The sequence below is a fragment of the Coregonus lavaretus genome (genome assembly GCF_964263955.1).
Source record: "Coregonus lavaretus genome assembly, contig: HAP1_SCAFFOLD_1494, whole genome shotgun sequence".
Taxonomy (NCBI): domain Eukaryota; kingdom Metazoa; phylum Chordata; class Actinopteri; order Salmoniformes; family Salmonidae; genus Coregonus; species Coregonus lavaretus.
In genome coordinates, this window is record NW_028164685.1 from 79,472 (window position 1) to 107,334 (window position 27,863).

At 42.9% G+C, this 27,863-nt stretch overlaps 4 protein-coding genes and 1 pseudogene across 5 annotated transcripts in view; 3 read left to right on the forward strand and 2 right to left on the reverse strand.

Annotated features, from left to right (window-relative positions):
- Positions 1–5,014, reverse strand: part of LOC311116766 (uncharacterized protein) — a 40,622-nt gene extending 35,608 nt beyond the window's left edge. Inside the window, exons 1-2 of the mRNA XM_084191808.1 lie at positions 4,904–5,014; positions 4,665–4,696 (exon numbers count right to left, since the gene is read on the reverse strand). Of these exons, the coding sequence (XP_084047934.1) occupies positions 4,665–4,696; positions 4,904–4,927 (56 nt within the window). The 5' untranslated portion in view covers positions 4,928–5,014. The remainder of the gene's footprint in view (positions 1–4,664; positions 4,697–4,903) is intronic.
- Positions 5,015–6,084: 1,070 nt separating this feature from the next.
- On the forward strand, positions 6,085–7,825 carry LOC311116769 (uncharacterized protein). The gene is made up of 2 exons (XM_084191811.1): positions 6,085–6,410; positions 6,650–7,825. Exons 1-2 carry the CDS (start codon positions 6,329–6,331, stop codon positions 7,591–7,593), a joined length of 1,026 nt encoding a protein of 341 aa, XP_084047937.1. The 5' UTR covers positions 6,085–6,328; the 3' UTR covers positions 7,594–7,825.
- Positions 7,826–7,874: 49 nt separating this feature from the next.
- LOC311116768 (uncharacterized protein) lies at positions 7,875–9,514 on the reverse strand. Its single transcript, XM_084191810.1, has 2 exons — positions 9,437–9,514; positions 7,875–9,194 (listed from the first exon to the last, which is right to left on the reverse strand). Exons 1-2 carry the CDS (start codon positions 9,507–9,509, stop codon positions 8,167–8,169), a joined length of 1,101 nt encoding a protein of 366 aa, XP_084047936.1. The 5' UTR covers positions 9,510–9,514; the 3' UTR covers positions 7,875–8,166.
- A 1,084-nt stretch (positions 9,515–10,598) lies between these two features.
- LOC311116767 (nuclear pore complex protein Nup107-like) lies at positions 10,599–15,535 on the forward strand. The gene is made up of 6 exons (XM_084191809.1): positions 10,599–10,677; positions 10,868–11,028; positions 11,142–11,268; positions 11,526–11,639; positions 11,796–11,963; positions 15,320–15,535. The coding sequence occupies exons 3-6, from the start codon at positions 11,248–11,250 to the stop codon at positions 15,425–15,427; spliced, it is 411 nt and encodes a 136-aa protein (XP_084047935.1). The 5' UTR covers positions 10,599–10,677; positions 10,868–11,028; positions 11,142–11,247; the 3' UTR covers positions 15,428–15,535.
- A 323-nt stretch (positions 15,536–15,858) lies between these two features.
- On the forward strand, positions 15,859–17,774 carry LOC311116771 (solute carrier family 35 member E3-like; annotated as a pseudogene). The gene is made up of 2 exons: positions 15,859–16,354; positions 17,337–17,774. The product of its transcript is annotated as a solute carrier family 35 member E3-like (transcript).
- The last annotated feature ends 10,089 nt before the right edge of the window (positions 17,775–27,863 follow it).

Below are 27,863 nucleotides of genomic sequence, written 5' to 3' on the forward strand. Positions count from 1 at the left end.
AAGTATAAAAATGCGCTGCAATTTTTCAATAAAATAAGCTGCTGTTCCAATTGCATCCACTGGATGGCGCAATAGCAATTGTGTTAAGCAAGCAAACTGTTTATACCGGGGCAGAGCAAGTAGGTCAAGCACTTGCAGCAAATGAGCTACTTTGTTTTGCCCGCGATATTTATTACGGCTTCTACTTTTAACATTATGTGCTTTGGCACCCTCATTGCCCCAATATGTCTCTGTCAAAAAAGAGAGAAGTGGACACAGAGTGCAGAGTGTTCCAAGAAAAATTGTCATCCTATTTATTCACGGAATTGAATGGGAAAGCTGTATGTTTGGTGTGTTCAGAGCATGTTGCAGTGCTGAAAGAATATAACCTTCGTCGCCACTATGTGAGTCTTCATGCCGACAAATATGACAACTTTCAAGGACAGCGGAGATGAGAGAAGGTGAATGAACTGTTGGCGGGTCTGAAGAAACAGCAGTCTGTGTTTACTCACAGCCGAGACATCAGTGACGCTGCAGTGAAAGCTAGCTACCTCATTGCTAATGAAATCGCAGTGGCTTCAAAACCATTTAGTGAGGGTGAATTTGTAAAAACATGCATGATGAAGGCAGCGGAGATTGTGTGCCCTGAAAAGCGGCAGGCTTTTGCAAATATCAGCCTGACAAGAAACACAGTTGCAGACAGGATTTCCGATCTTTCAGTGGATTTGGACAGCCAGTTGAAGCAAAAAGTAAAGTCATTTATTGCGTTTTCGGTTGCAATTGATGAAAGCACGGACATTACAGATGTTGCACAACTGTTGACCGTCACGAGGAGTTCGTGGAGTTGGTGCCGATGACAGATACAACGACAGCAGCTGATATTTTTACCGCACTCGTCGGCGCGCTGGACAGGGTCGGAGTGGACTGGTCCCACGCTGTCAGCCTGGCTACAGATGGTGCGCCCTCAATGATCGGGAAAAAAAGCAGGCGTTGTGACAAAGTTCCGAGAGAAAGTGCAATCTGCAAATGGAGGACGTGATTTTTTGACTTTTCACTGTATTTTGCACCAGGAGGCTTTGTGTTGCAAGTCATTAAAGATGGATAACGTCATGAAGGTGGTCATCCAAACTGTTAATTTCATCCGATCCAGAAGCCTGAATCACCGTCAGTTTGACAGCCTTCTCAGAGAGAAAGACCACATCTATGGCCTGCCATTCCACACTGAGGTAAGATGGTTAAGCCGTTGTGGGGTGCTGTGCTGAGGCGTTTCTTTGATTTACGAGAAGAAATTGAACAGTTCATGGAAGAAAAGGGCAAACCAGTGTTAGAATTTCATTCCGCAGAATGGATGCCGGACCTTGCATTTATGGTGGATGTTACAGAGCACCTGAATAACTTGAACAAACAGCTGCAAGGGCGCAACAAAGTTGTCACGCAGTATTATGACAGCATGATTTTATTTTATTTTTATATTTAACCTATTCTTGACTCTGTGGTTCTTGCACTTGTTTGGGGAACAGGATTTCATTATTTTTATCTACATTTCTGCCTGAGAAATGACACCCTGATATAGTTCTGTCATCTGTGAAACAGTTCTGTTAATCACTGAGGCATTGTTTGTTCTTTTTCTTTAGAATTTTCAAATAAACTTGACGTGTTTTATGATTAATAGTGATGTTGTACTTGTACTATTTTGGACACACTGTCCTCAGGCTCCAGCTTTATGTTGTATGTTGATGGTATTAAAACAAAGAAAACAATCTGAAGTTGTTGTTTTTAAGTTATATATATACTATGATTTTTCCGGTCCGGCCCACTTGGGAATAGATTTTCCTCCATGTGGCCCCTGAGCTAAAATGAGTTTGACACCCCTGTTGTAGATCCATGAAATGGGGTATCAATCTACTCAGTGACACCCACAGAACACAACTGGACCATTTCATTGATCCACAATCCATAGGTAAGGCTGTACTCCTTAAGGCACGACAGGGACTGAAGAGAGACACAGAAATGATTTGAGATGTGGTTTGGATACGACTGTGATATGTGTTTGGGATACGACTATGATATGTGGTTGTCTCTTAAGATGAAGGCACTAGCTGTGGGTCTCTCTGGATGGGAGCGTTTGTTGAATGGATCAATTGTAAATGTAGTGTTACAGTATGAAGTGCAATCAGAGAGTATACAGACCCCTTTCCTTTTTCCACATTGTTACGTTTATTATAAAATGTATTAAATAAATACAAATCCTCATCAATCTACAAACAACACCCCATAATGACAAAGCAAAAACAGCAAATTTATAAAAGAACACCAATTTATAATTTACTTAAGTATTCAGACCCTTTACTCAGTACTTTGTTGAAGCACATTTGGCAGCGATTACAGCCTCAAGTCTTCTTGGGTATGACGCTACAAGCTTGGCATACCTGTATTTGGGGAGTTTCTCCCATTCTTCTCTGCAGATCCTTTCAAGCTCTGTCAGGTCTCCAGAGATGTTCGATCGGGTTCAAGTCCAGGCTCTGGCTGGGCCACTCAAGGACATTCAGAGACTTGTTCCGAAGCCACTCCTGCATTGTCTTGGCTGTGTGCTTGGGGTCGTTGTCCTGTTGGAAGGTGAACCTTCTCCCCAGTCTGAGGTCCTGAGCGCTCTGGAGCAGGTTTTCATCAAGGATCTCTCTGCACTTTGCTCCGTTCATATTCCCCTCAATCCTGAATAGTCTCCCAGTCCTTGCAGCAGAAAAACATCCCCACCGCATGATGCTGCCACCACCTTGCTTCACCGTAGAGATGGTGCCAGTTTTTCTCCAGACGTGACACTTCGCATTCAGGCCAAAGAATTGAATCGTGGTTTCATCAGACCAGAGAATCTTGTTTCTCATGGACAGAGTCCTTTAGGTGCCTTTTGGCAAACTCCAAGCGGGCTGTCATGTGCCTTTTACAGAAGAGTGGCTTCCGTCTGGCCACTACCATAAAGGCCTGATTATTGGAGTGCTGCAAAGATGGTTGCCCTTCTGGAAGGTTCTCCCATCTCCACAGAGGAACTCTAGAGCTCTGTCAGAGTGACCATCGGGTTCTTGGTCACCTCCCTGACCAAGGCCCTTCTCCCCCGATTGTTCAGTTTGGCCGGGCGGCCAGCTCTAGGAAGAGTCTTGGTGTTTTAAAACTTCTTCCATTTAAGAATGATTGAGGCCACTGTGTTCGTAGGGACCTTCAATGCTGCAGAAATGTATTGTTACCCTTCCCCAGATCTGTGCCTAGAAACAATCCCGTCTCTGAGCTCTATGGACAATTCCTTCGACCTCATGGCTTGGTTTTTGCTCTGACATGCACTGTCAACTGTGGGACCTTATATAGACAGGTCTGTGCCTTTCCAGATCACGTCCAATCAATTGAATATACCACAGGTGGACTCCAATCAAGTTGAAGAAACATCTCAAGGATGATCAATGGTAACAGGATGCACCTGAGCTAAATTTCAAGTCTCATAGCAAAGGGTCTGAATACTTATGTAAATAATGTATTTCTGTTTTTTTATTTGTAATACATTTGCAAAAATTTATAAAAACCTGTTTTCGCTTTCTCATTATGGGGTATTGTGTGTAGATGGATGACTAAAACATTTAATACATTTTAGAATAAGGGTGTAACGTAAGAACATTTGGAACCCAGGAAGAGTAGCCGCTGCCTTGACAACAGCTAATTGGGGATCCTAATAAATACTAAAAATGTACTTGTCAATATGCACAATAAGCTGACAGGGAGGTGATTTCCCACAGTCAAAGCCCGGAAATAAGAGCGACGACACTGATAGTTGTGTGTCACTGAGTAGACTGATACCTAAGGATTGTTGATCCATGAAATGGGGTAAGACTGTATAGTGCAATATAAATGTAGACGTCAGTATGCCCCCAATGCAATTCTTAAGTCTAATGCATCCAGTGCAATTTCAACTGATTTATTTATTTTTGTCAAATTAACAAAATGTTATATTTTTGTTGAATTTATATAACATTCCAACCTTGTCAAGCATTATCTAGTCCACTATTTGTATACATTTGCATCACATTCAATTAAATTCCACTATTGTGGCTCATCCTTATTGTGGCCAACTTCACATAGGTGCTAGATAGATACCTAACTCCATTATAAACTGGGTGGTTTGAGCCCTGAATGCTGATTGCCTGAAAACCGTGATATCAGACCGTATAACATGGGTACAGCCAAAACAGATTTGTACTGCTCTAATTACGTTGGTAAACAGTTTATAATAGCAATAAGGCACCTCTGGGGTTTGTGGTATTTGGCCAATATACCACGGCTAAGGGCTGTGTCCAGGCACTACGGTCTGAGGTTAACACAGGTTTAGGAGATTTTATACGTTTTATTCTATGCGAACATTAGCTGTATTAATTACGAAGCCATCGTGATTTTAATGATTACATAAATTCAATGTAACTCACAAAAAGTGACGTCAGCTGATGAAGATTATCTCATAGAACCAAACGTATTATATCTCCTAAACTTGTGTTTAACACAGACCTGATTTTCGGCGTTAATCCAAAAACGCATTTATTTTCCTCATAGGCTTTGTCCAACGAACGAACCATGGCAGAGTTAGTGCCTACAAAAGTTCGCCATTACTATTTATCACTATACCAAGTTCCCTAGAAGAGGTTTCTTACCTCACTTTACGGAGCTTCTTCTGAGGTCTCGCCTGTGAAAAAGATAGATTGACATTTTGCATGAGTGATTGTCAGCTGGGATAGCTAACAAGTTAGCTAACTAAAGTCAGTCAGGTAGCTAACGTTAGCTAGTTTTTCACTGCATACGGTACATTATTATGTAACGTTTGTTTGCTAGCAAAACGTAGCTTCTTCGTTCCTTAGCTAGCTAGTTAGTTACAACGAAAATACATAGTTACCAGATGTGGGTATTTGGAGTCCATTTCTGTCCGTGTACACTCAGCTATCGGAGAAAATAAATAAATATATATATAGCTAATGTTCACAAGGCCGCTAACGTTAGCAAAACAAAGACCTTGACATAACATATTTTTTCCCGCGCATCTTTAGTAGATGGAACCCTCCAATGGGCCCTTTTCACGTGACGTCAGACAACTTCCGTTCTGCCGCGATGCAGGTTATGTTTACATCCGGTGTCGCTTAGGAACGCTTAGCTAGTAGCACATCATTATGGAGTTCACCCAGTCCCTTTCACATCTGCCACCAATACGACTTAACGACGTAGAACGACTTGCTGACAAGTGGTCCCTTACTTCAAGATCGAAGCTTGATAAAGGCTACAAGTTCTTCGTTGAAGGTTACCTGTTTGATTATGAAGGTACGTGTTTATCTTTATTTAGCTTAAATTAGCCCTATGCTAGCGAAGGTTATGAGCTGACGAGTTTCTGTTTTGCAGCCTCTTTTTAATATTACTGCTGTTTGTATCGACCGTAAGATAAGAGTCAGTAATGTATTAATGGCTAATGCTGCGCCCTTTCTCCCAATCACTGTATTGAAACAGTCTCAAGTGTAGTTAACGGTGAGGTGACAGTGAGAGGGCGATGTTACAGGTCCATGAAGAAAAATGAGGAGGCTCATCGGCTTCAGGTTTCTCAGATAAACAGTTCTCTAACATTATGATAAGATAGGGTAAGATAGATAAGTTTTCTTTTTGTTGTGTTTTGCTGCGGTTGCAGATTTAATAAGAATGATTCCACAAAGTTCCACTGTGGATCAGTTTGTTTCTCAGTCTGAGCTCTGATTTTGTATCATTAAACTTAATACACAACGAAATTCTTACAAACCGATGTGGGTTGTTGACGGCAATAAAGACTGGGAAAGATTCTGTGATAACTCAAAATGTTCAAATTTTCGATAAGTGTTGGCACTACTTGTCAAAGGTTTCAGAACAGCCAATTTTTCTTAATTAAAAAAAGAAATTGGGTTTTGAAAATTGTGTACAGTAGTTTATAATGAAACGCAGAAAAAATGTTTTGTAAGTACAGCACTAATTGTTATGTCTCTATGAACAGGTTACACTAGACTCTGCAGAGGTTCCTGTGGTACTCAATCACATGTCATGTTCCTGCTCTGCTGGGAAAGCACTATGTAATCACATAGTAGCACTTCTTTTTCAAAGTGCTCACTATGTTACCATGGGCTTTAAGACAGTGCCATTGCCTCTGTCATGCACCAGCGCACTGCAGACCTGGCACCGGCCTAGGACACAGGTCAGATATTATTTGTTACACTGATGCAGAACTTTGCAGTTTGTATTGACTTTTGACAATGTATTGTTCATCATTATTATATCACAGGGAATTGTACCAGAGGCCACCAATGATATGGCGGTGTGTAAACCAGCGGCTAAGAAAAAAACAAGTGTCAGAGCTGGAGTGAAGTGCACACTGTACCGAGCCTATGATGGTGAGTCTGAATGAGCCCCCGCCTGTACTAGAGCACAAAGACTTTAGTGCATTTCTAAAATAATACAAACATAAAAGTGATTATTATTTGTTACTTTTTATATAGACTTTCAGTGGATATTTTTTTATTTGTATTAGAAGCATGTACGAGACTGGATGAGTGTGGTTGTCTTTTTTAGTGAAAAAGATAAGGTGGCATTTAATGAAATCTAAACTTGACATATCTCACTTTCATGCCAGGGCCTATTCCGGATCCTCACGTCATGGCCAGTGCTGAGAAACTGAAAGACATCCGTCCACAACCAGGGATTTGCAAATTGCTGCACGGGCTTGAGGGCCTTAATTTGGTGGACTCTAAATTTGGCCCTGTGCCATTTGGGTCTGTGCTTTCTTACCAGTGCCCTCTAGAATTAAGTAGAGATATTATTAAACACCCTGGTGCCAGTGAGTTTCCTCAGTTGCCTATTGAAGGTTACAACTTTAAATTTCCCATTGATTTTGAGCCCAACTACATACAACAATGTCATTTGGACAGCCTGATTGTGTCAGAGGAGATGTCTGCTGCTATTGAAGCAGAAACAAGAATGCAGTCAGAATGCCAGCTGTGGAGCCAGGTACGCAAACCCCGACTGACAGCCAGCAGATTCCGTGAAATATGCCATGTTCGTGGGGAGTTGTCTGCCAAGGCTTTGGCAACCCGCATTCTGAGAGGAACTCCTCAGACAGCTGCTATGAGAAGAGGGTTGGATCTGGAACCTGAGATACTGAGGCAATATTCTGATTTTTGTGATGTCTCTCTGAAACAATGCGGGGTCATCATCCACCCTGATTCACCTCACCTTGCAGCCAGCCCGGATGCTAAAGTCTTCTGCCCAACAGAAGCACCACCATTTGGTCTTGCTGAGGTTAAGAGTTGCGATGTTGAAAATGTTACCCAAGTTAAACACCTGATCACAGTTAAAGGCCAGGCCTGCCTTAAGAAGAGCCACAAATACTACTATCAGGTTCAAGGCCAACTCGCCTTAAGCGGACTTCAGTGGTGTGACTTCATTACAGATACCCGCACTGACTTCACAGTTGAGAGAATCTTTAGGGATGAGGAGATTATCCACTCAATGCGACAGAAGCTTGATCATTTCTATTATAACATCTACATGGATGTCTTCTTAAGTTATAAAACATAAGGCAGAATTTTGTGTAAATAGTGTTAAGGTAAATGTGGAAGGTGAACCTTTGACATTTTTTTCTTTAACTGCAAATTAACTTGTCATATACTGTATATCTCCTATGTACTGAAACACACATTTTGAAAAGGATTGTGATGTAAATGTCGACATGTTTTTCTTTAACTGCAAATGAACTTAATTGTGTTATATACTGTATATCTATGTATTGAAATACAAATTTTGAAAAGGATTGCGATGTTGTAAATGCTCTTACCAAAATCAAAAAGGATTGGAAGCAGTTGCTTGCAAACATATATTTAATAGTTCCATCAGTGCCATGACACATAAGCACATAACATGGTTAATAGTTGGATATTTTTACAATATATCACATTAGGTTCATTAATAGCTATGAAAAAGTTATTACCCTTAACAAAAACATACAGTATAACATTAGATCAATTAAATTACCAACAAAGTTAATTCATATTTACATTTTTTTGTACATACAATACAGTAATATAAAAGTACTTCTATTTACAGCCCATCTAGCTTACTCAGGAAATATACAACTTCCAGTTGACAAAAACATCAGACTGGTTTGTCTCCTTTAATGTCAAGAGGTCCCTGATAGTTCGACATGAGGCAGCAGATGGCCCACAGCTGATTCACTGAACCCACTGTGGAAAGAGGAACAAGCCCATCCCAGATATGGTACTCCTTCACCCTCCGTATGGCCCTCTCGACTAAAATCCTCAGCCGGGCGATGGCCTGGGTCTTAAGAGTGTCCTCCCTGCTGAGCTGAGGAGATTTTTTCAGTGGAGGGATGACGAGTGTTGCCCCCACTTCTGACAACATCCTCTCGATCAGGAAACCCTTGTCCGCCATTAATTCATCTCCGGGCTGAAGTAAATGCAAGATCTGACATTTCCGTGTTATTTCCATGTCGGAGATGGAGCCTGTGTAGAGCTTTGATACAAATGTGATAACACCACATGGAGCTACACCAATCAGCCCTTTAAAGGTGGTGTGATTTTTGTAGCTCGAAAAGGTTTCTGACTGTAGTGAGAGGGAGGATGGTGTTTCACAGCGGATCTCGGTGCAGTCTACTATAACTCTCACCTGAGGGCAGTAGAGCTTGAACTTATCAGGCATTGTGGCCTGCACCTGCTCTCTTGTCATCCACACCGGCAGTGAGCCAAGAACCTGGTAAAGGTAGCTAGTCCATGTTAAAATGATGCGGCTAACTGTGGACAGGCTGACCTCAAAGATGGTAGACAAGGTTTTCTCCTGAAGCCCAGCTGCAACACGACACAGAAACATAAATAGTTCATCAATAAGTGGAAGTTTTCGGTGAGGGCTAGGTGTCACATGTGCCGTTTGCTGTGCCTTAGACCAGTATACAAGCCGTGAAGCAGAGGGATAAACAGAATCCCAAAACACAGTGAAGACCTCCTTTGAGCTGAATCGTGTGTAGTAGCGATAGTCCTCATCTGTGACACAAAAATTAAAAAGGAGTGGATGCTGCTTCTTAACTGTCAGGTGCTGGATCTCAATTTCTAGGGACAACACTTGCAGCTCCAACTCTCGAATTCTTTGAGTAGCACTGTCCAGTTTACCTTAAGGGGAAGAAAAAGCATACATGTTGGTAGGTTAGTTATTACTCATCTATCCCATCCCATTTTCAATAAATAAAACTGAAGAAGCTTCTAAGATGGATGAGGTTTAAAACGCCAAGTCTTTTCACAGAGAGACCAGTTACTCCAAATCGTAGTATAAAATAGTATTTTTACTTAACTGCCATATACTTTTACTTTTTTTGCCAAACAGATACATGGTTACTCTTATTTGTAATACTAACCAGGAGAAGGACGGCAGGCATAGTCGTGATCGTTTGTCACTGCAGGCAAAGCACCCTCTGTGCTGTCAGGCATCTCATGATCAGAATCATCCAGGACAGCAACACCAAGACGCTTTCTTGCTCGCTGGTAAACTGACTCCCGAGCTTGTGAGATTAACCATATGCTTGTCATGATACATTTTGGTAATCACTTTTCAGTCCCTAAAATGACAAAATGTAGCAGCTATATTGCATCAGGATTAAATTATTAAACATTTTGTACAAGTAATATATTATTGGATTACAGTAGTATTACGTTTAACGCTGTCTACCTATCCTTACCCCAATCATTCCAGTGGAATCTAGACGGCACTGATCCCTGTTTAATACGGATCCGTCCACTGGCCGATGTGTATCTATCCTCAGGGGGAAAGTGCTGACTGCAAACAAAGGTGCTCCCACGAAGAATCTTAAAACTTGGTCCCTCATCTCTCCTGATCGCCCTCACCCAACGGGCACGTATTTCTCCATCAACAGGGAAATCGTGAAAACTCAGATACGGGAATTTCTGTTTGTTGTTTGAACAAAATGGTACACTGCAATAGCATCTTCTCGAAGATTGTGCCATGCTTCGGTGTTGGATGGGATACTGTTGCGATACAGACACCGGGAGAAAAGAAACAGCTAAATTAACATTCAGCTTTGACCAGGAATCAATATTTATCTAGCTATCATGCACAACAGTATTTGAATAGGTGAGTTACTATACATTCATGAATAAACTAACTGCCTAACAAAGGGTTAGATAGCTAGCTAAGTAAACTTGTTACATTACAGCCAGGCAGCAATGTAACGCTACCTTTTAACGTTATCGGTATCTGGTACTAAGTTGTTGTTAGCTAACGTTAGCCCACTTTTAAGTAACTAAGGCAGTGAACAATTATGAATTAACAATAACGTTAGCAAGTTACAAACCATTGCATATACGTAAACATTATTACTCTTAACTTTACTAATTTAACTTAAACGTACCTTTTGGAATTTCTTCAAGTAGCTAGCTTGCTAGTTAGTGGTCAACAGTTGTATTTTCGTTGAGAAGTCTCAGGTTACGGGCGAACGGAAGTGAAGTTAACCTGCTACGCGGAAAGGCGGAAGTTAGATGACGTCATCGTGAAAAGGGCATATTGATTGGCTGGTGTTTGACCCCGCCCAGAGAGCTGAGGCCCTCAAACAGAGCAACGCCATCATGAGGAAGTTCCTGGGTACGTTACACACACACTCACGGTTCTGAAACAGATCAATGCTTCCTGTGTGAGGTAGTCCCTTTCCCATACTACTAACACATGCCCATACAAACATTGCATTGTATTGGCTACCTTTTGAAAATCTCCCTCTTTTTCAACCATGCTGTTGACCCATTGCTATCTCTCCTCTCTCTCTCATCTCCTCCAGCCTCTAAGAAACACGATGCAGCCAAGGAGGTGTTTGGTAAGGTCCCAGAGGACTCAATGAGGGAGATATACAGCCAGTGGGAGGAGCTAGGCCTGGACACGCCCCTTCCTGCAGAGGATGAGAACGCCATCAGGGAACACCTGTGTATCCGCGCTTACCTGGTGAGGGGACAAGCTCTCGCAGCACTGTGATTGACTCGTCTGTTTATTAAACGTTTTTAGAGGGGACTCCTGTAGTTGTATAAGGTGTGTGTGTGTGTGTGTTACCCCCCCAGGAAGCTCATGAGGCGTTCAATGAGTGGTTCCATCACATGAACTCCCCCCCTCAGAAGCCCAGCCCCCCCGGCCCAGGCCAAGTTCACTGAGAAGGTGGCCTTCGAGATGAAGGAGAAGGAGTACCAGGTACACAATACACTCTGATCCCAGATCAGTCTCTGTGTTACGGTAGAACTGGTGAGGAGTTTAATTTGTTAGAGTAGCTGATCCCAGATCAGTCTCTGTGTTACGGTAGAACTGGTGAGGAGTTTAATTTGTTAGTGTAGCTGGTTCTGGATCAGACGAAGAACGCTAATGCTAGCAACGCTATTATTTAGCGTAACAGCCTATTGACTAAATTTAAAAAAAAAAGGTGTGTTAAAGTGTGACCTCCTCTCCTGTAGATGGAACACGACAACTGGACCGGCCGTCTGGAGGCTCTGACTGAAGACGTGAAGGAGAGAATCTACAACGTCCTGCTGTTTGTGGACGGGGGCTGGATGGTCGACGTCAGAGAGGTGTGTGTCTGTCTGTAACTGAGTATTACCGTTAGTGATTGGTGGCGTGAGGGCTCAGCGCTAGGTTAGCGTTTGAGCCTGTATTAGCTCTGTCTCCAGTACAACTGTGTTATTTCTAGGTACACATTATTACTTCTACCACTTGTTCTATTCCAGGATACGGAGGAGGACCCAGAGAGAGGCCACCAGATGGTGCTGCTCCGTAGACTCTGTCTGCCCATGATGTCCTTCCTGTTGCAGACAGTACTGCAGAGAACACAACGCCACCAGGAGAGTCTCAGACTGGCTGATATCATCGCCTCAGACCAACACCGCCTCTATGAGGTCTGTACTGTAGTCTAGAAATTATATTTCTATGGTCTGCGCTGGAGTCTGACCTGGGCTGAGGGCATCTCAATTCAGTCTACAGTGGCTTCATCCTCTCCCCTCTCTGTCTCCTTTCCTTTGTCTGCCACCATCTGCTTCTCAAGTCTACTGTGACTTCAAGGAAACACTATTGAGATTCACCTAATAGTCTAGTGTGGCTTCCTCTCTTCCACGTCATCTGACACCTGTCCAGTTCTTTCACATCAGTGCTGATGAAGCGTTATAGCTCAATACAATATCAACACCATCTCACAGCGTTATAGCTCAATACAATATCAACACCATCTCACAGCATTATAGCTCAATACAACACCATCTCACAGCATTATAGCTCAATACAATATCAACACCATCTCACAGCATTATAGCTCAATACAATATCAACACCATCTCACAGCATTATAGCTCAATACAACACCATCTCACAGCATTATAGCTCAATACAACACCATCTCACAGCGTTATAGCTCAATACAACACCATCTCACAGCATTATAGCTCAATACAACACCATCTCACAGCGTTATAGCTCAATACAATATCAACACCATCTCACAGCATTATAGCTCAATACAACACCATCTCACAGCATTATAGCTCAATACAATATCAACACCATCTCACAGCATTATAGCTCAATACAATATCAACACCATCTCACAGCATTATAGCTCAATACAACACCATCTCACAGCATTATAGCTCAATACAATATCAACACCATCTCACAGCATTATAGCTCAATACAACACCATCTCACAGCATTATAGCTCAATACAACACCATCTCACAGCGTTATAGCTCAATACAACACCATCTCACAGCATTATAGCTCAATACAATATCAACACCATCTCACAGCGTTATAGCTCAATACAATATCAACACCATCTCACAGCATTATAGCTCAATACAATACAACACCATCTCACAGCATTATAGCTCAATACAATATCAACACCATCTCACAGCATTATAGCTCAATACAATATCAACACCATCTCACAGCATTATAGCTCAATACAACACCATCTCACAGCATTATAGCTCAATACAATATCAACACCATCTCATAGCATTATAGCTCAATACAATATCAACACCATCTCACAGCATTATAGCTCAATACAATATCAACACCATCTCACAGCGTTATAGCTCAATACAACACCATCTCACAGCATTATAGCTCAATACAACACCATCTCACAGCATTATAGCTCAATACAACACCATCTCACAGCATTATAGCTCAATACAACACCATCTCACAGCATTATAGCTCAATACAATACAACACCATCTCACAGCATTATAGCTCAATACAACACCATCTCACAGCATTATAGCTCAATACAATATCAACACCATCTCACAGCATTATAGCTCAATACAATATCAACACCATCTCACAGCATTATAGCTCAATACAATATCAACACCATCTCACAGCATTATAGCTCAATACAACACCATCTCACAGCATTATAGCTCAATACAACACCATCTCACAGCATTATAGCTCAATACAACACCATCTCACAGCATTATAGCTCAATACAATATCAACACTATCTCACAGCATTATAGCTCAATACAATATCAACACCATCTCACAGCATTATAGCTCAATACAACACCATCTCACAGCATTATAGCTCAATACAACACCATCTCACAGCATTATAGCTCAATACAACACCATCTCACAGCATTATAGCTCAATACAATATCAACACCATCTCACAGCATTATAGCTCAATACAATATCAACACCATCTCACAGCGTTATAGCTCAATACAATATCAACACCATCTCACAGCATTATAGCTCAATACAACACCATCTCACAGCATTATAGCTCAATACAATATCAACACCATCTCACAGCATTATAGCTCAATACAATATCAACACCATCTCACAGCATTATAGCTCAATACAATATCAACACCATCTCACAGCATTATAGCTCAATACAACACCATCTCACAGCATTATAGCTCAATACAACACCATCTCACAGCATTATAGCTCAATACAATATCAACACCATCTCACAGCATTATAGCTCAATACAATATCAACACCATCTCACAGCATTATAGCTCAATACAATATCAACACCATCTCACAGCATTATAGCTCAATACAACACCATCTCACAGCATTATAGCTCAATACAACACCATCTCACAGCATTATAGCTCAATACAACACCATCTCACAGCATTATAGCTCAATATCAACACCATCTCACAGCATTATAGCTCAATACAACACCATCTCACAGCATTATAGCTCAATACAATACAACACCATCTCACAGCGTTATAGCTCAATACAATACAACACCATCTCACAGCATTATAGCTCAATACAACACCATCTCACAGCATTATAGCTCAATACAATATCAACACCATCTCACAGCGTTATAGCTCAATACAACACCATCTCACAGCATTATAGCTCAATACAACACCATCTCACAGCATTATAGCTCAATACAACACCATCACCATCTCACAGCGTTATAGCTCAATACAATATCAACACCATCTCACAGCGTTATAGCTCAATACAATATCAACACCATCTCACAGCGTTATAGCTCAATACAATATCAACACCATCTCACAGCATTATAGCTCAATACAATATCAACACCATCTCACAGCATTATAGCTCAATACAACACCATCTCACAGCATTATAGCTCAATACAATATCAACACCATCTCACAGCGTTATAGCTCAATACAACACCATCTCACAGCATTATAGCTCAATACAATATCAACACCATCTCACAGCATTATAGCTCAATACAATATCAACACCATCTCACAGCATTATAGCTCAATACAATATCAACACCATCTCACAGCGTTATAGCTCAATACAATATCAACACCATCTCACAGCGTTATAGCTCAATACAATATCAACACCATCTCACAGCATTATAGCTCAATACAATATCAACACCATCTCACAGCATTATAGCTCAATACAACACCATCTCACAGCATTATAGCTCAATACAATATCAACACCATCTCACAGCGTTATAGCTCAATACAACACCATCTCACAGCATTATAGCTCAATACAATATCAACACCATCTCACAGCATTATAGCTCAATACAATATCAACACCATCTCACAGCGTTATAGCTCAATACAACACCATCTCACAGCATCTCTCCCTGTCACTGTATTGCTGTCTCCTCTTCCACTCTTCTACTTTCCCATCCTCTTCTTCTTTTTGCTAACTATGTTCTGTCTCTTCTCTCTCTCTGTCTCAGGTGTTCTCCAAAGATGAGCTGAGGAAGTTCCTTCAGAAGATGAGGGAGTCGTCTCTTCTCTTATTGGATAAGAGTCTGGACCCGCTGGGGTACGAGATCCAACCATAAATACACCCCACCTGGACATTTGTTTTCTTTTCTTTTTTGTGTTCTTTTTATTTTTTTTGCCAAATTTTATGTAATGGAGTGAATGATTTTCTGCATTTTCGTATACAATAAAAGTGACTTGACTGAAATATTGTTTGTCTTTGGGCCGTGCACAGGCTGGATGCAAATCCGTATCTGAATCTAGAAGAGTATAAGGAAGGTTTGAGAGACCTTGTATATGTCTAGAATAAATAGTTTAGGTTATCGCCTTCAACTTTCCAAAGTCTCCACGGGGATGCGCTGTAGGGCACTGACGTGGCTAGTTCTCTTCGCAGAAAAAACGGAAGTAAAGGTCACTTCATCTGACGTCACTACTCCCGTTAAGTTGCAGCCAGGCTCTTTTTTTTTCCCTATATGATCAACATGCGATGGGAAAAGTATGAAAGCGTTGCACAACTGGCAGAGGGTAGACATTTTTACTTGAATTTGTTGGTTTACATTAGCAAGCTAGATTCATACTATACAGTACTACTGAACCCTATAGGTAGATTTTACAGGACGGTTATCAAGAGGACCATGGCTAACCGACTTTCACACCTTTTCTCGAACAGCCGCCTCGTCATTGGATTATTGGCCAATTTGCTGTCGTCGATATGCATCGTTTTCATCAACAAATGGATCTATGTTCACTATGGCTTCCCAAACATGACTAACGCTGATCCATTTCGTGGTGACATGGCTTGGACTATGGGTATGCCAGAAGATGGACATATTTGCCACCAAAATTATCTGGCTCGCTCTCAGCTTCTGTGGCTTTCACCAATATGTCCTTACAAAACAACACCATTGGCACTTACCAGCTGGCCAAAGCGATGACAACTCCTGTGATCATTGTCATACAGACTGTGTTACAAGAAGACATTCTCCACCAAGATCAAATTGACTTTGGTATGTAGGGGTTACAATGTACCAATGCTGCTGCCTGCTACAATGTAGCTAGCATTCCATACAGAATGGTCAGATTGGCATTTATTGAGATGACTTTTTTTTGTTTAAAAATTAAATACTTTTCTAATTGTACAAACATATACCGAAGTTGAATTATACATTCAAAATGAACATTTAGCAAAGTACATAATCAAGCACACAGGTTTAAGAAAACAAACTTTTACAAACATCACAGAGGTCTTATATACATAAAATTAGACATATGTATGTTTCAAAGGTAGCAGTGAGTTTCCGGTCATGTTTGTTTTTAACCAATCTTAATGATTGCAAAAAAATATCAAGCTGTCTTTCAAAAATAAATAAGGGGGTAGCCTTCAAAAATCTGTATTTGTGTATGAAGAATTTGGTTAATACAAATACATTTTTGACCATCTTGGAATAAACCAAATTTGACGACCTATGTGAAATTGGCAATAATAATATAATTTGAAAATAATAAATCATAACCACCCAGAAATTGGTAATATGATCACAACTAAATAAATTATGTTCCGTAGTTCCAATGTCATTCCCACAAAAATGTACAGGGATTACGCTCTACAATGAATAGAGATGATCGATATACTGGAGGCAGCTCTGCAGAGTGGTCACTAGCTGGCAAAGTCAGAAAATCTCTGTGTCCAGTATGAAGGACATTAGAGGTACTTTCACGAGCAGATATCCATAGACTTCTAGTCATTGCGCTAATGCTAGTTAGCGACTTCCTTCAAACTGCATGCATTAGCCATACAAATGGTATCCAGGAGTTCATCTGACTCCGGGGAAGTAGATAAAGGGCCTCATTGCCAACATCCCGAAGTATCCCTTTAACCCTAACCACACACTAACCCTAATGCCTAACCCAAACTTTTTTCATGAATTTTTATGATTACAGTTACAGTAACGCTATTTACCTGATGTGTCTGTCTTTTCCCACTACTAGGTGCCCATAACATTAGGTGTGATCCTGAACTCCTACTATGATGTGAAGTTCAACCTCCTGGGGATGATCTTTGCCACACTAGGGGTGTTGGTCACCTCCCTCTATCAGGTGGTAAGTAGTGATGCTTTGAAGTGCACTTGGGACCTGGTGAACCCGGGATTCAACAAACATGGCTGTCTCCCAAATGGCACCCTATTCCCTATGAGCCCTGGTCAAAAGTAGTGCACTAGAAAGGGAATAGGGTGCTAGTTGGAATGCAGACATAGACTAGAACACGTTACTTATTCCTCTTAAAGGGGATTCCTCACCTTTCAGCATGACAATGCCCCTGTGCACAAAGTGAGGTCCATACAGAAATGGTTTGTCGAGATAGAACTTGACTGGCCTGCACAGAGCCCTGACCTCAACCCAATCGAACACCTTTGGGATTAATTGGAACACCGACTGCGAGCCAGGCCTAATCGCCCAACATCAGTGCCCGACCTCACTAATGCTCTTGTGGCTGAATGGAAGCAAATCCCCGCAGCAATGTTTCAACATCTAGTGGAAAGCCTTCCCAGAAGAATGGAGGCTGTTATAGCAGCAAATGGGGGACCAACTCCATGTTAATGCCCATGATTTTGGAATGAGATGCTTGACGAGCAGATATCCACATGCTTTTGGTCATGTAGTGTATCTTGGTAATTACTTAGCTGAGTGTTGGACCACTCTTCGTAGACCAGTTTCATACGCTAATGATACTGTCTGTGTGTGGTGATTCAGTACTGACTCTCAAAGGATCAGAGTGTTTGGTAAGGGGGGGGGGGCTGCTGATTTCAGGGGGGAAAAGTGCTGCTTCCTGGCCACCCCACTCCTGTTTCTGTGAGAGCATGGGGTCTACCTTTGTCTGTGTGACATGGCTGGGCGACAGGAGCCAGTCACTCCTTATCAGTGTCACATGGTCCAGAGCTTTGTCATACACCAACCCGCAGATTGTGTCTGTACATGTGCATGTGCAACAACCACTGTTTGTGATATATTATGTATATTATGTAAATGGTGTGTGTGTGTGTGTCACCATCTCATACTGAGAGATATGGGGTTGAGAGAAGCAGAGAAGAGCGAAAGGTAGTGAAATGGTTGCCTGACGAGAAAATGTGGGCCATTGTACAAAACAAAGTCATGAGCAATTGGATCGTCTCTAACCAATCAGAGTATACAAGCCAGTGACGTGATTTATGAATCATGTTGGCCCAACCTGTCGGTTTCTTGGACCAATCAGAATGGTCAGAATGTGATCGCTAGAAGACGTCGGAGAGGAAAACAAATCCAGACTCGTGGTAGAGAAGAAACGCAAGTGGGCGTGGCGTTGGGCCAGAGCCATGGTGGGTGGGTAGTCAGGCTAGCGAAATGGCTCTTTGATGGGAAAATGACCCAATCAAAGAGCCAGCATTACCAATGTTCTAGAGTAGAGTAGAAGATCTGTAGATCACAATGCTCCTTCAGCCACCCTACAGAGGCATATGTTCAGAATTCCTCTGGGACTCATGAAACTGTCCTTCAGGCTCATTGTATAAGCTGTTGTCTCTGGCCGCTGGGTTTCAGTGTCAAACTGCTCTAAAAGGCCGTGGCAGACTTGAAGGTCATGGTCATAATGAATGATAGAGACATCTAGTGGCCAAAAGGCCGTCTTAGCATGTGCAGCGCCATTGAGGGCTTCCATCATTTTAATGTAGTCAACTGGGTGGGACTTCCAGCTTCATTGGCTGATCCTTCCTGGTGACCCTGTTGGAGTCACGTCCAACCGGGTCATCAGGAGGGATCAGCCAATCGTGAAGAAGAAAATGTCCTACTTCAAAATGGAGATAGCCTCAATGGCACTTGCCATGCTGTCAAAGCCGCTATAATGGCACAGATACAAAGATGGTCACGACACATACATCATATCGACCTCTGCATCTTTGTGGACACAGGGAAGGTATTGCTGTTATCAGGTACAGAAGACACTCGCTGCAAATACACCTTATGGAACAGCGGGGACTGTGAAGCAACACAAACATAGGCACATACACATGCATAGAAACACACGATAACATACGCACTATACACACATGTACACATGGATTTTGTGTTGTAGATATGTGGTAGTAGAGTAGGGGCCTGAAGGCACACACTTAATATGTTGTGAAATCTGTTGTGAATGTATTCTAATGTTTTTTTAAAAATGTATGGCCTTGGCAGCAGCTAATCGGGATCCATAATAAATACAAATACAAATAGCCATGGTCTCTGACTAGCCATAGTTGCAGTATTATACAGGAGGAGACACTGTATCATTTCTAAGCACTAAGATAACTAGTAAGAAATGACATTACTATGAAAGTGAGAGTGCCAAAGCTTTCTATGAAGAATCTCACTCACAGTATTCTCTCCTTCTGCAGGAGAAAAGAAAAAAATACCATGTCACATAGAGAAGCCACACGATAGATCATCAGGCTTAGAGATCAAATCAGAAAATGTAAATGACGATAAACTCAACCAATAGCCATGTCCCATTCTTCACATCCTGTGTGAAGTAGGTTAGAGAGGAGAAGACAGAATGGCAGTATTTGATGAGAGTTGTAGGAGAACGAGAAGCAGAGGGGGGTAGTGAATGAGAGAGAGACTCAGTGAGCATAGCCTTGCTATTGAGAAAGGCCGCCGTAGGCAGACCTGGCTCTCAAGAGAAGACAGGCTATGTGCACACTGCCCACAAAATGAGGTGGAAACTGAGCTGCATTTCCTAACTTCCTGCCAAATGTATGACAATATTAGAGACACATACTTCCCTCAGATTACACTGACCCACAAAGAATTTGAAAACAAATCCAATTTTGATAAACTCCCATATCTATTGGGTGAAATACCACAGTGTGCCATCACAGCAGCAAGATGTGTGACCTGTTGCCACAAGAAAACGGCAACCAGTGAAAAGCAAACACCATTGTAAATACAACCTATATTTATGTTTATATATGTAGCCTTTTGTACTTTAACTATTTGCACATCGTTACAACTCTGTATATATACATAATATGACATTTGAAATGTCTTTATTCTTTTGGGACTTTGTGAGTGTAATATTTACTGTTCATTTTTTATTGTTTATTTCACTTTCATTTATTATCTATTTCGCTTGCTTTGGCAATGTAAACATATGCCAATAAAGCCCCTTATATTAAAATTGAAATTGAATTGAGAGAGAGAGAGAGAGAGAGAGAGAGACAAGGAGGAAGAAAGAATGAGGGAGAGCTGTGTGTGGAGTATAGAGTGTGTCTGACTTCGGCTGAATCCTAATCCCGAAGTGTGACTATAGAGCAGAGGAGCAGCCCCCTTGAACATGCACAGCAACTAGCACAGCAACTAGCACAGCAACTAGCACAGCAACTAGCACAGCAACTAGCACAGCAACTAGCACAGCAACTAGCACAGCAACTAGCACAGCAACAAGCCCTCATCCACATTCTCTACACCCCCCCCCCCCCCCCCCCCCCCCCCCCCCCACTAGCACCTGAAGAGACAGAGCGAAAGAGAGAGAGAGAGTGAAAGAGAAAGAAAGAGAGAGAGAGAGAGAGAGAGGGAGAGAGCGAGGGAGAGAGAGAGAGAGAGAGAGAGAAGAGAGAGAGAGAGAGAGAGAGAGAGAGAGAGAGAGAGAGAGAGAGAGAGAGAGAGAGAGAGAGAGAGCAAGAGAGGGCGAGAGAGAGAGGGCGAGAGAGAGAGGGCGAGAGAGAGAGAGCGAGAGAGAGAGAGAGAGAGAGAGAGAGAGAGAGAGAGAGAGAGAGAGAGAGAGAGAGAGAGAGAGAGAGAGAGAGAGAGAGGGCGAGAGAGAGAGGGCGAGAGAGAGAGAGGCGAGAGAGAGAGGGCGAGAGAGAGAGGGCGAGAGAGAGAGAGAGAGAGAGAGAGAGAGAGAGAGGGCGAGAGAGAGAGGGCGAGAGAGAGAGGGCGAGAGAGAGAGGGCGAGAGAGAGAGAGAGAGAGAGAGAGAGAGAGAGAGAGAGAGAGAGAGAGAGAGAGAGAGAGAGAGAGAGAGAGAGAGAGAGAACCTGGAGCAGGTAATGGAGGAAGCAGAGGCTGCTTGGGGCTGAGTGCAGTGTAGAGGTACAAGTGAACCCTGCAGTAGGGCTGATGCCAGGGGCTTCTATTCAAACAGAAAAGGCTATCCTCTCTCCCACATCTAACCTCACTGTAGGTCTGACACCTGATACTTCCTCTATCCCAATCTCCCTTTCCCCATACACTCTCAGCATCATACACTCACACCGGAAACTGTTCTGTCCTGCTTGACCCCTCAATTATTTATATATAGGCTACCTCTCCTCTCCTCCCCTCTTTTATCCTCTCCCTCAGAGAGTATTATACTCCATCCATTACAGAAATCCCCTCTGCTGAGCCAACCTAAACCTAAAGGCTACTGCCACGTCCCTGCTTCTCTGGCTTCATGTCAACACCTCCACCATTACCAACGTCCCCAGAGGTGAGAGCAGAACCAGAGGAACAGAGACAGGGAGACAGGTGGAGAAGGATGAGACTGTGTGAGGTGGGGGTCAGACCTTTAGCAGACCATTGTTCGTGGAAACACACCAAGGCTATGGAGCCGTGCATCATTGTTAGCTAGCTAAAGGTTTATTTTACTTTCACAATCATGAACCTTGTTTGCTGACCTAGAGTTGACTTCAGGACAGACTAGGGTGCATTCATACATACTGTATGGCATATATACTATGCCATCGAGAGCACTTACAGTTTACATGGGGAAACTGGGGCAGAAATAGGTGTTAAAGGGTGTACTCAGATCTCTCCCTGATCAGCTAGAGAGCTATGAATGGGAGCATGAATGGGAGAAAGGACTGTGGCTGACTGGAGAGTGCAACCCTACTGTCTCTCCATCAACCCTGGAGAGGAGAGACCCTACCAGTGTTCGCTACTCTCTCTCCCATATACAGAACCAGCTCAGGACCATGGCAGCAGGGGGTGGAGGGTAGGGGATTTTTTTGGGGGGAGGGGGTCTGTGGCAGGGGCTTCGGAAGCCCTGGGTGCCTCCCAGCTAGGGGCCTCTGCCAACTGGGCTCTTTTGATCAGGGCATGTAAGAACCCTTGAAAATTGACTGAATTCCAATTCAAACTGTTCTTCTCTTCTTTCCCATCTCTAGTTGGGAGGAAGTCTGCCAGGTCTGGATCTCTGAGTGGGGCTGTCTGTGTGAAACAATTTATCCAGAAAAAGTGCAATGAATGTGTGTGCAGCACGTTTAAGGATGCTCAATGCCGGGAGATGGGGGGAAATGGGAGGACGCCTCAGTTCTCTCATTTCACTCTTTAAATACATTCAAGTTACGTAACATATTTTGTACATTATGAATGCATTCAATGTACAAACTGTTTAGCCTTAAGAATTCTTCCCCTGAACATACAGTGGCTTGCGAAAGTATTCACCCCTATTGGCATTTTTCCTATTTTGTTGCCTTACAACCTGAAATTAAAATAGATTTTTTGGGGGTTTGTATAATTTGATTTACACAACATGCCTACCACTTTGAAGATGCAAAATATTTTTTATTGTGAAACAAAACTGAAAACTTGAGCGTGCATAACTATTCACCCCCTCAAAGTCAATACTTTGTAGAGCCACCTTTTGCAGCAATTACAGCTGCAAGTCTCTTGGAGTATGGCTCTATAAGCTTGGCACATCTAGCTACTGGGAATTTTGCCCATTCTTCAAGGCAAAACTGCTCCAGCTCCTTCAAGTTGGATGGGTTCCGCTGGTGTGCAGCAATCTTTAAGTCATACCATAGATTCTCAATTGGATTGAAGTCTGGGCTTTGACTAGGCCATTCCAAGACATTTAAATGTTTCCCCTTAAACAACCCTAGTGTTGCTTTAGCAGTATGCTTAGGGTCATTGTCCTGCTGGAAGGTGAACCTCCGTCCCAGTCTCAAATCTCTGGAAGACTGAAACAGGTTCCTCTCAAGAATTTCCCTGTATTTAGCACCATCCATCATTCCTTCAATTTTGACCAGTTTCCCAGTCCCTGCCGATGAAAAACATCCCCACAGCATGATGCTGCCACCACCATGCTTCACTGGGTGATGAGAGGTGTTGCGTTTGTTTCAGACATCGCATTTTCCTTGATGTACCTTTTTCCATATGTTTGGGGAGTCTCCCACATGGATTTTGGCGAACACCAAATGTGTTTGCTTATTTTTTTCTTTAAGCAATGGCTTTTTTCTAGCCACTCTTCAGTAAAGCCCAGCTCTGTGGAGTGTACGGCTTAAAGTGGTCCTATGGACAGATACTCCAATCTCCACTGTGGTGCTTTGCAGCTCCTTCAGGGTTATCTTTGGTCTCTTTGTTGCCTCTCTGATTAATCCCTCCTTGCCTGGTCCGTGAGTTTTGGTGGGCGGCCCTCTCTTGGCAGGTTTGTTGTGGTGCCATTTTCTTTCCATTTTTTAAAATAATGGATTTAATGGTGCTCTGTGGGATGTTCAAAGTTTCAGATATTTTTTTATAACCCAACCCTGATCTGTACTTCTCCACAACTTCATGGTGCCACTTTCTTGGTGATGTTCCTTGCTTAGTGGTGTTGCAGACTTTGGGGCCTTTCAGAACAGGTGTATATATACTGAGATCATGTGACAGATCATGTGACACTTAGATTGCACACAGGTGGACTTTATTTAACTAATTATATGACTTCTGAAGATAATTGGTTGCACCAGATCTTATTTAGGGGCTTCATAGCAAAGGGGGTGAATACATAGTTTTTTCATTTCACTTCACCAATGTGGACTATTTTGTGTATGTCCATTACATGAAATCCAAATAGAAATCCATTTAAATTACAGGTTGTAATGCAACAAAATAGGAAAAACACCAAGGGGGATGAATACTTTTGCAAGGCACTGTAGAGTATTGACCCAGCAGAAGAACATGTAAACATGGAGCACTTAGCAAGTAGACAAGTACCATGAAAGAGGTTAATTTAGCTTCTGAATCTGAACAGTTTCAGAAGCAGATATAGCAGTAAGTTGGTCTGTTTTTCTGGGGCATCCAATCGGTGAAGATATGCTGCTTATTATCTGTGACATTCAAGAATATCCTCAAGCTCTAACGCTCTCTCTCGTTGTTTTAAATAAGCCTTTTCATTTAAACAGCAGTAAACTATGCAGATACACCGCTTAAACACATTTCTTTCACATTTGGAAATAAAACGATTTTCCATCCCCAGCCGTGAATGAGGTTAGTGTATGTGAACCAGACTCAATATATTTCCTATGGTATCTGTACCAACACTAACAGGCATACTGAGGGTGACTGGTGTATGTGTTGCACTTCAATACTAACATCCAATAGAAATATAATTACTACTTTATACTATCATAAATATATTTATATTACCACAACTAAGATGGTGGTGCAGTTCGCATCCCATATTCCAACACCTCTACCAGACAAGATGAGAATTCCCCAACAGTTATCTGTTAAAGAGACTTTGGGTTAGTTAGAAGCGGCTGAACAGTATACTGTATTGTACATACTAGGGCCAGCGCCTAGTGAGAGAGCTAGCTGGCTGAGAGAGAATCTCCCAGTACAATCTGTTGAGGAGACTATGAACTAGAGAGAGAGACAATGCCTCAGCTGGGTGTATAGAGCCAGCAGTGATCTAGCTGACTGAGGGAACAGAGCAGAGCATAACTCCCTCCACACCACAGTAATCTGTCCCGCAGCTAGCCTATCTATCTCCAATCTAATTCCGGACTAATCCATTCTCAGTCTGTTCAATTGTTGTGGCTGGCGATAGGATAGATAGGATAGGCGCTCCGCTGAGACTGCCTGGGCTTTATCTGACTGATCCATCACCCATCCCACACACTGGATTAGATTCCACATAGGCACATGGCTTTTTCCCAAATGGTACCCTATTCCCTACATAGTGCACTACTTCTGACCACGGCCCATAGGGCTCTGGTCAAAGGTAGTAAATTATATAGGGAATAGGGTACCATTTGGCATGTATCTCATGGCTCTTCCAAGCACTGTGCCGTGCCCCCCTGACCCTATAGTGACACGCCCCGGGGATCTCTGCCAGAGGGGGTCAGGTGTTACCCCTGTTACCAACTCAGCCACATAGGCATGGATCAGAGGGGGGAGAGAGAGGTTAACAGCCAGAATAAGACCTGACTAATCAATCCCATTTCATCTGATGGAGCCCTATGGAGTCCTATCACTCATTAGAATAGATGGGATGTGTGATGTGGGTTATCCGCACAGGGAGCCTGATAATAACTGATGGGCTGTAGCAGCACCACTGTGAGAGGCAATGGAGCTCCTCTGAAAGCCTCCATGGTTTGATGGTCCTGTGTGATGGCCCACTGTAGCGATCAGCACTCCTTCTCACCCTAACTTGCATTTCTGTGGTCAGTCTTCTATGCTCTGTTCTAGTCAGTCAATGGAAGGCCTAGTTAGTCGTCTCTGGTCTAGTATGTTAATGAGAGGCCTGGCTGGGCTTTGAGCCCTCATGTCTGGGTGTGAGGTGTGGTGTGCTGATGGCTCCATCCTGGTCGCCGGGCCCTGGCTGATGGAGAGCTCCTCAGAGGTCAGTGCCCAGGGGGAATGTGTCACCCTGGGGGGAAATTCATCACCCACACTCCAGGAGTAAGGTGCCATGGCTGTGCCACCCAGAACAGGGCAGGGCAGGGCAGGACAGGGCAGGCAGCAGAACACTGAGCTACAGCTAGATTCACCACCTCTATCACCTCACATGTCCCTCCTGGAAATCCCTCTTGAAATGTCGCAGAACTGGATTTTCTTCAGGTGGAATGGAGTGAGGGTGGATACTAGTATCTCTTTCACCTCTCTCTCTCTACCTCTCCCTCTCACTCTCTCCCTCTCTCTCTCTATGTATCTCTCTTTCAAACACACACACATACACACACACACACAGAAACACACTCTCTAACCCACATGTGTCAAACTCATTCCACGGAGGGCCTAGTGGCTGCGGGTTTTCACTCCTCCCTTGTCCTTGATTGATGAATTAAGGTCACTAATTAGTAAGGAACTCCCCACACCTGGTTGTCTAGGGCTTAATTGAAAGGAAAAACCAAAAACCTGCAGACACTAGGCCCTCCATGGAATGAGTTTGACACCCCTGCTCTAACCAGTAAGGGAGAAAACCTGAGTAACGCCTGTGTTACGGATACAGGTATCCTGTGTTTTTGTGTGTTTCTCTCCTTCTGCCCTAATCACAGGTGTCCTGTATGTTCCTGATTGGTGGTCGTTGAGGTGTCTGCTGATTGGACCAATCAATGAACATTCCTGTGAATAGCACCACCTGTTACTCGTTTGTTGAATCACACAGCCCATTGTATAAAAACCAGTCTTGTGTTTGTTGAGAGGAGAGAGAGATTTTTTCCATATGTGAGTATGGACACGGTGGTGTCCTGTGTGTTGTGTACTCACTAAGTTGTTGGTTACCCTATTGGTAACTTTATTAGAATATATTTCTTTACCTGAGTGTGGATACTGTTGTATCCTGTGTGGTGTGTACTTATATAATTGCTGATTACCCTGTTTGGTAGCTTTGTGTGTTTATGGGAAAAGGGGAGTTTAAGCTAGTTGCCCTTGGGCGTACATTACCCGTAGGAAGAACTCTGTCTATAAACACTAGTGAGACCTGAGCGGACCACCCACTGTATTTTTGTCTAGTAGCAGTAGCCTAGCGGTTCTTGAGGCAGGCAAGATCAGTTTAGGGGGTTTTACACTATTGTTTCATTTCTTGGGTCCTGCTCAGCCCTTTTTCCCAAACCCTTACCGTGTGTTCAGCAATAAACACTTTGTGTTTGACGGTAGTTCATGGTTGTTGTGTCATTTTTGGTTCTCACTGTTCCCTGCCACACTTATAATTTACATGAATTTATGTTACGGGTCTCATGTCCATCCACCCTAGATGTTTAGAGCCACGGGGTTCGTAACATAAAGTGGGGGCTCGTCTGGGATACTATCTATCCCATGCTACTCATGTAAATTAGTTAGTGTCTGGTTCAGTGTTGAGCTTGGCAGCTGTAACTACCTGTTTTTTTTTGTGTGTTCAGTAGTCGACGGCTCGTGTTGCTAGTAGGATGGCTACTTTTGAGTTGGAGGCATTTTTGGAAAACCCTACGTGGGAGGTTTTTGATAATTGCCGTAGAGTGGATCTACAGGTTTTGGCTGACCACTTTTCTGTACCCATACCGAGGGGTTTAGTGAAAGCAGAAGTTAGGGAAGTAGTGTTAGCGATATTGTTAAACGAGCGAGTGCTTGAGTTACCGCCGCCTGAGTCTGCTGCTCCTGTAGGGGATGTGGTTGCTGTTCCTGTAAGCCCATCAGTGTCTGAGGACGAGGCTAAGGCTCCAGCCACATTGCCCCGTTATGACCCACTCTCCCCACTGACTGACAGTGATGCCAGGATCGATGTCCGCTCGACACGGCTCCAAATGGAGGCGGAAGAGCGGGCACAAATCAGGCAAGACAAGCT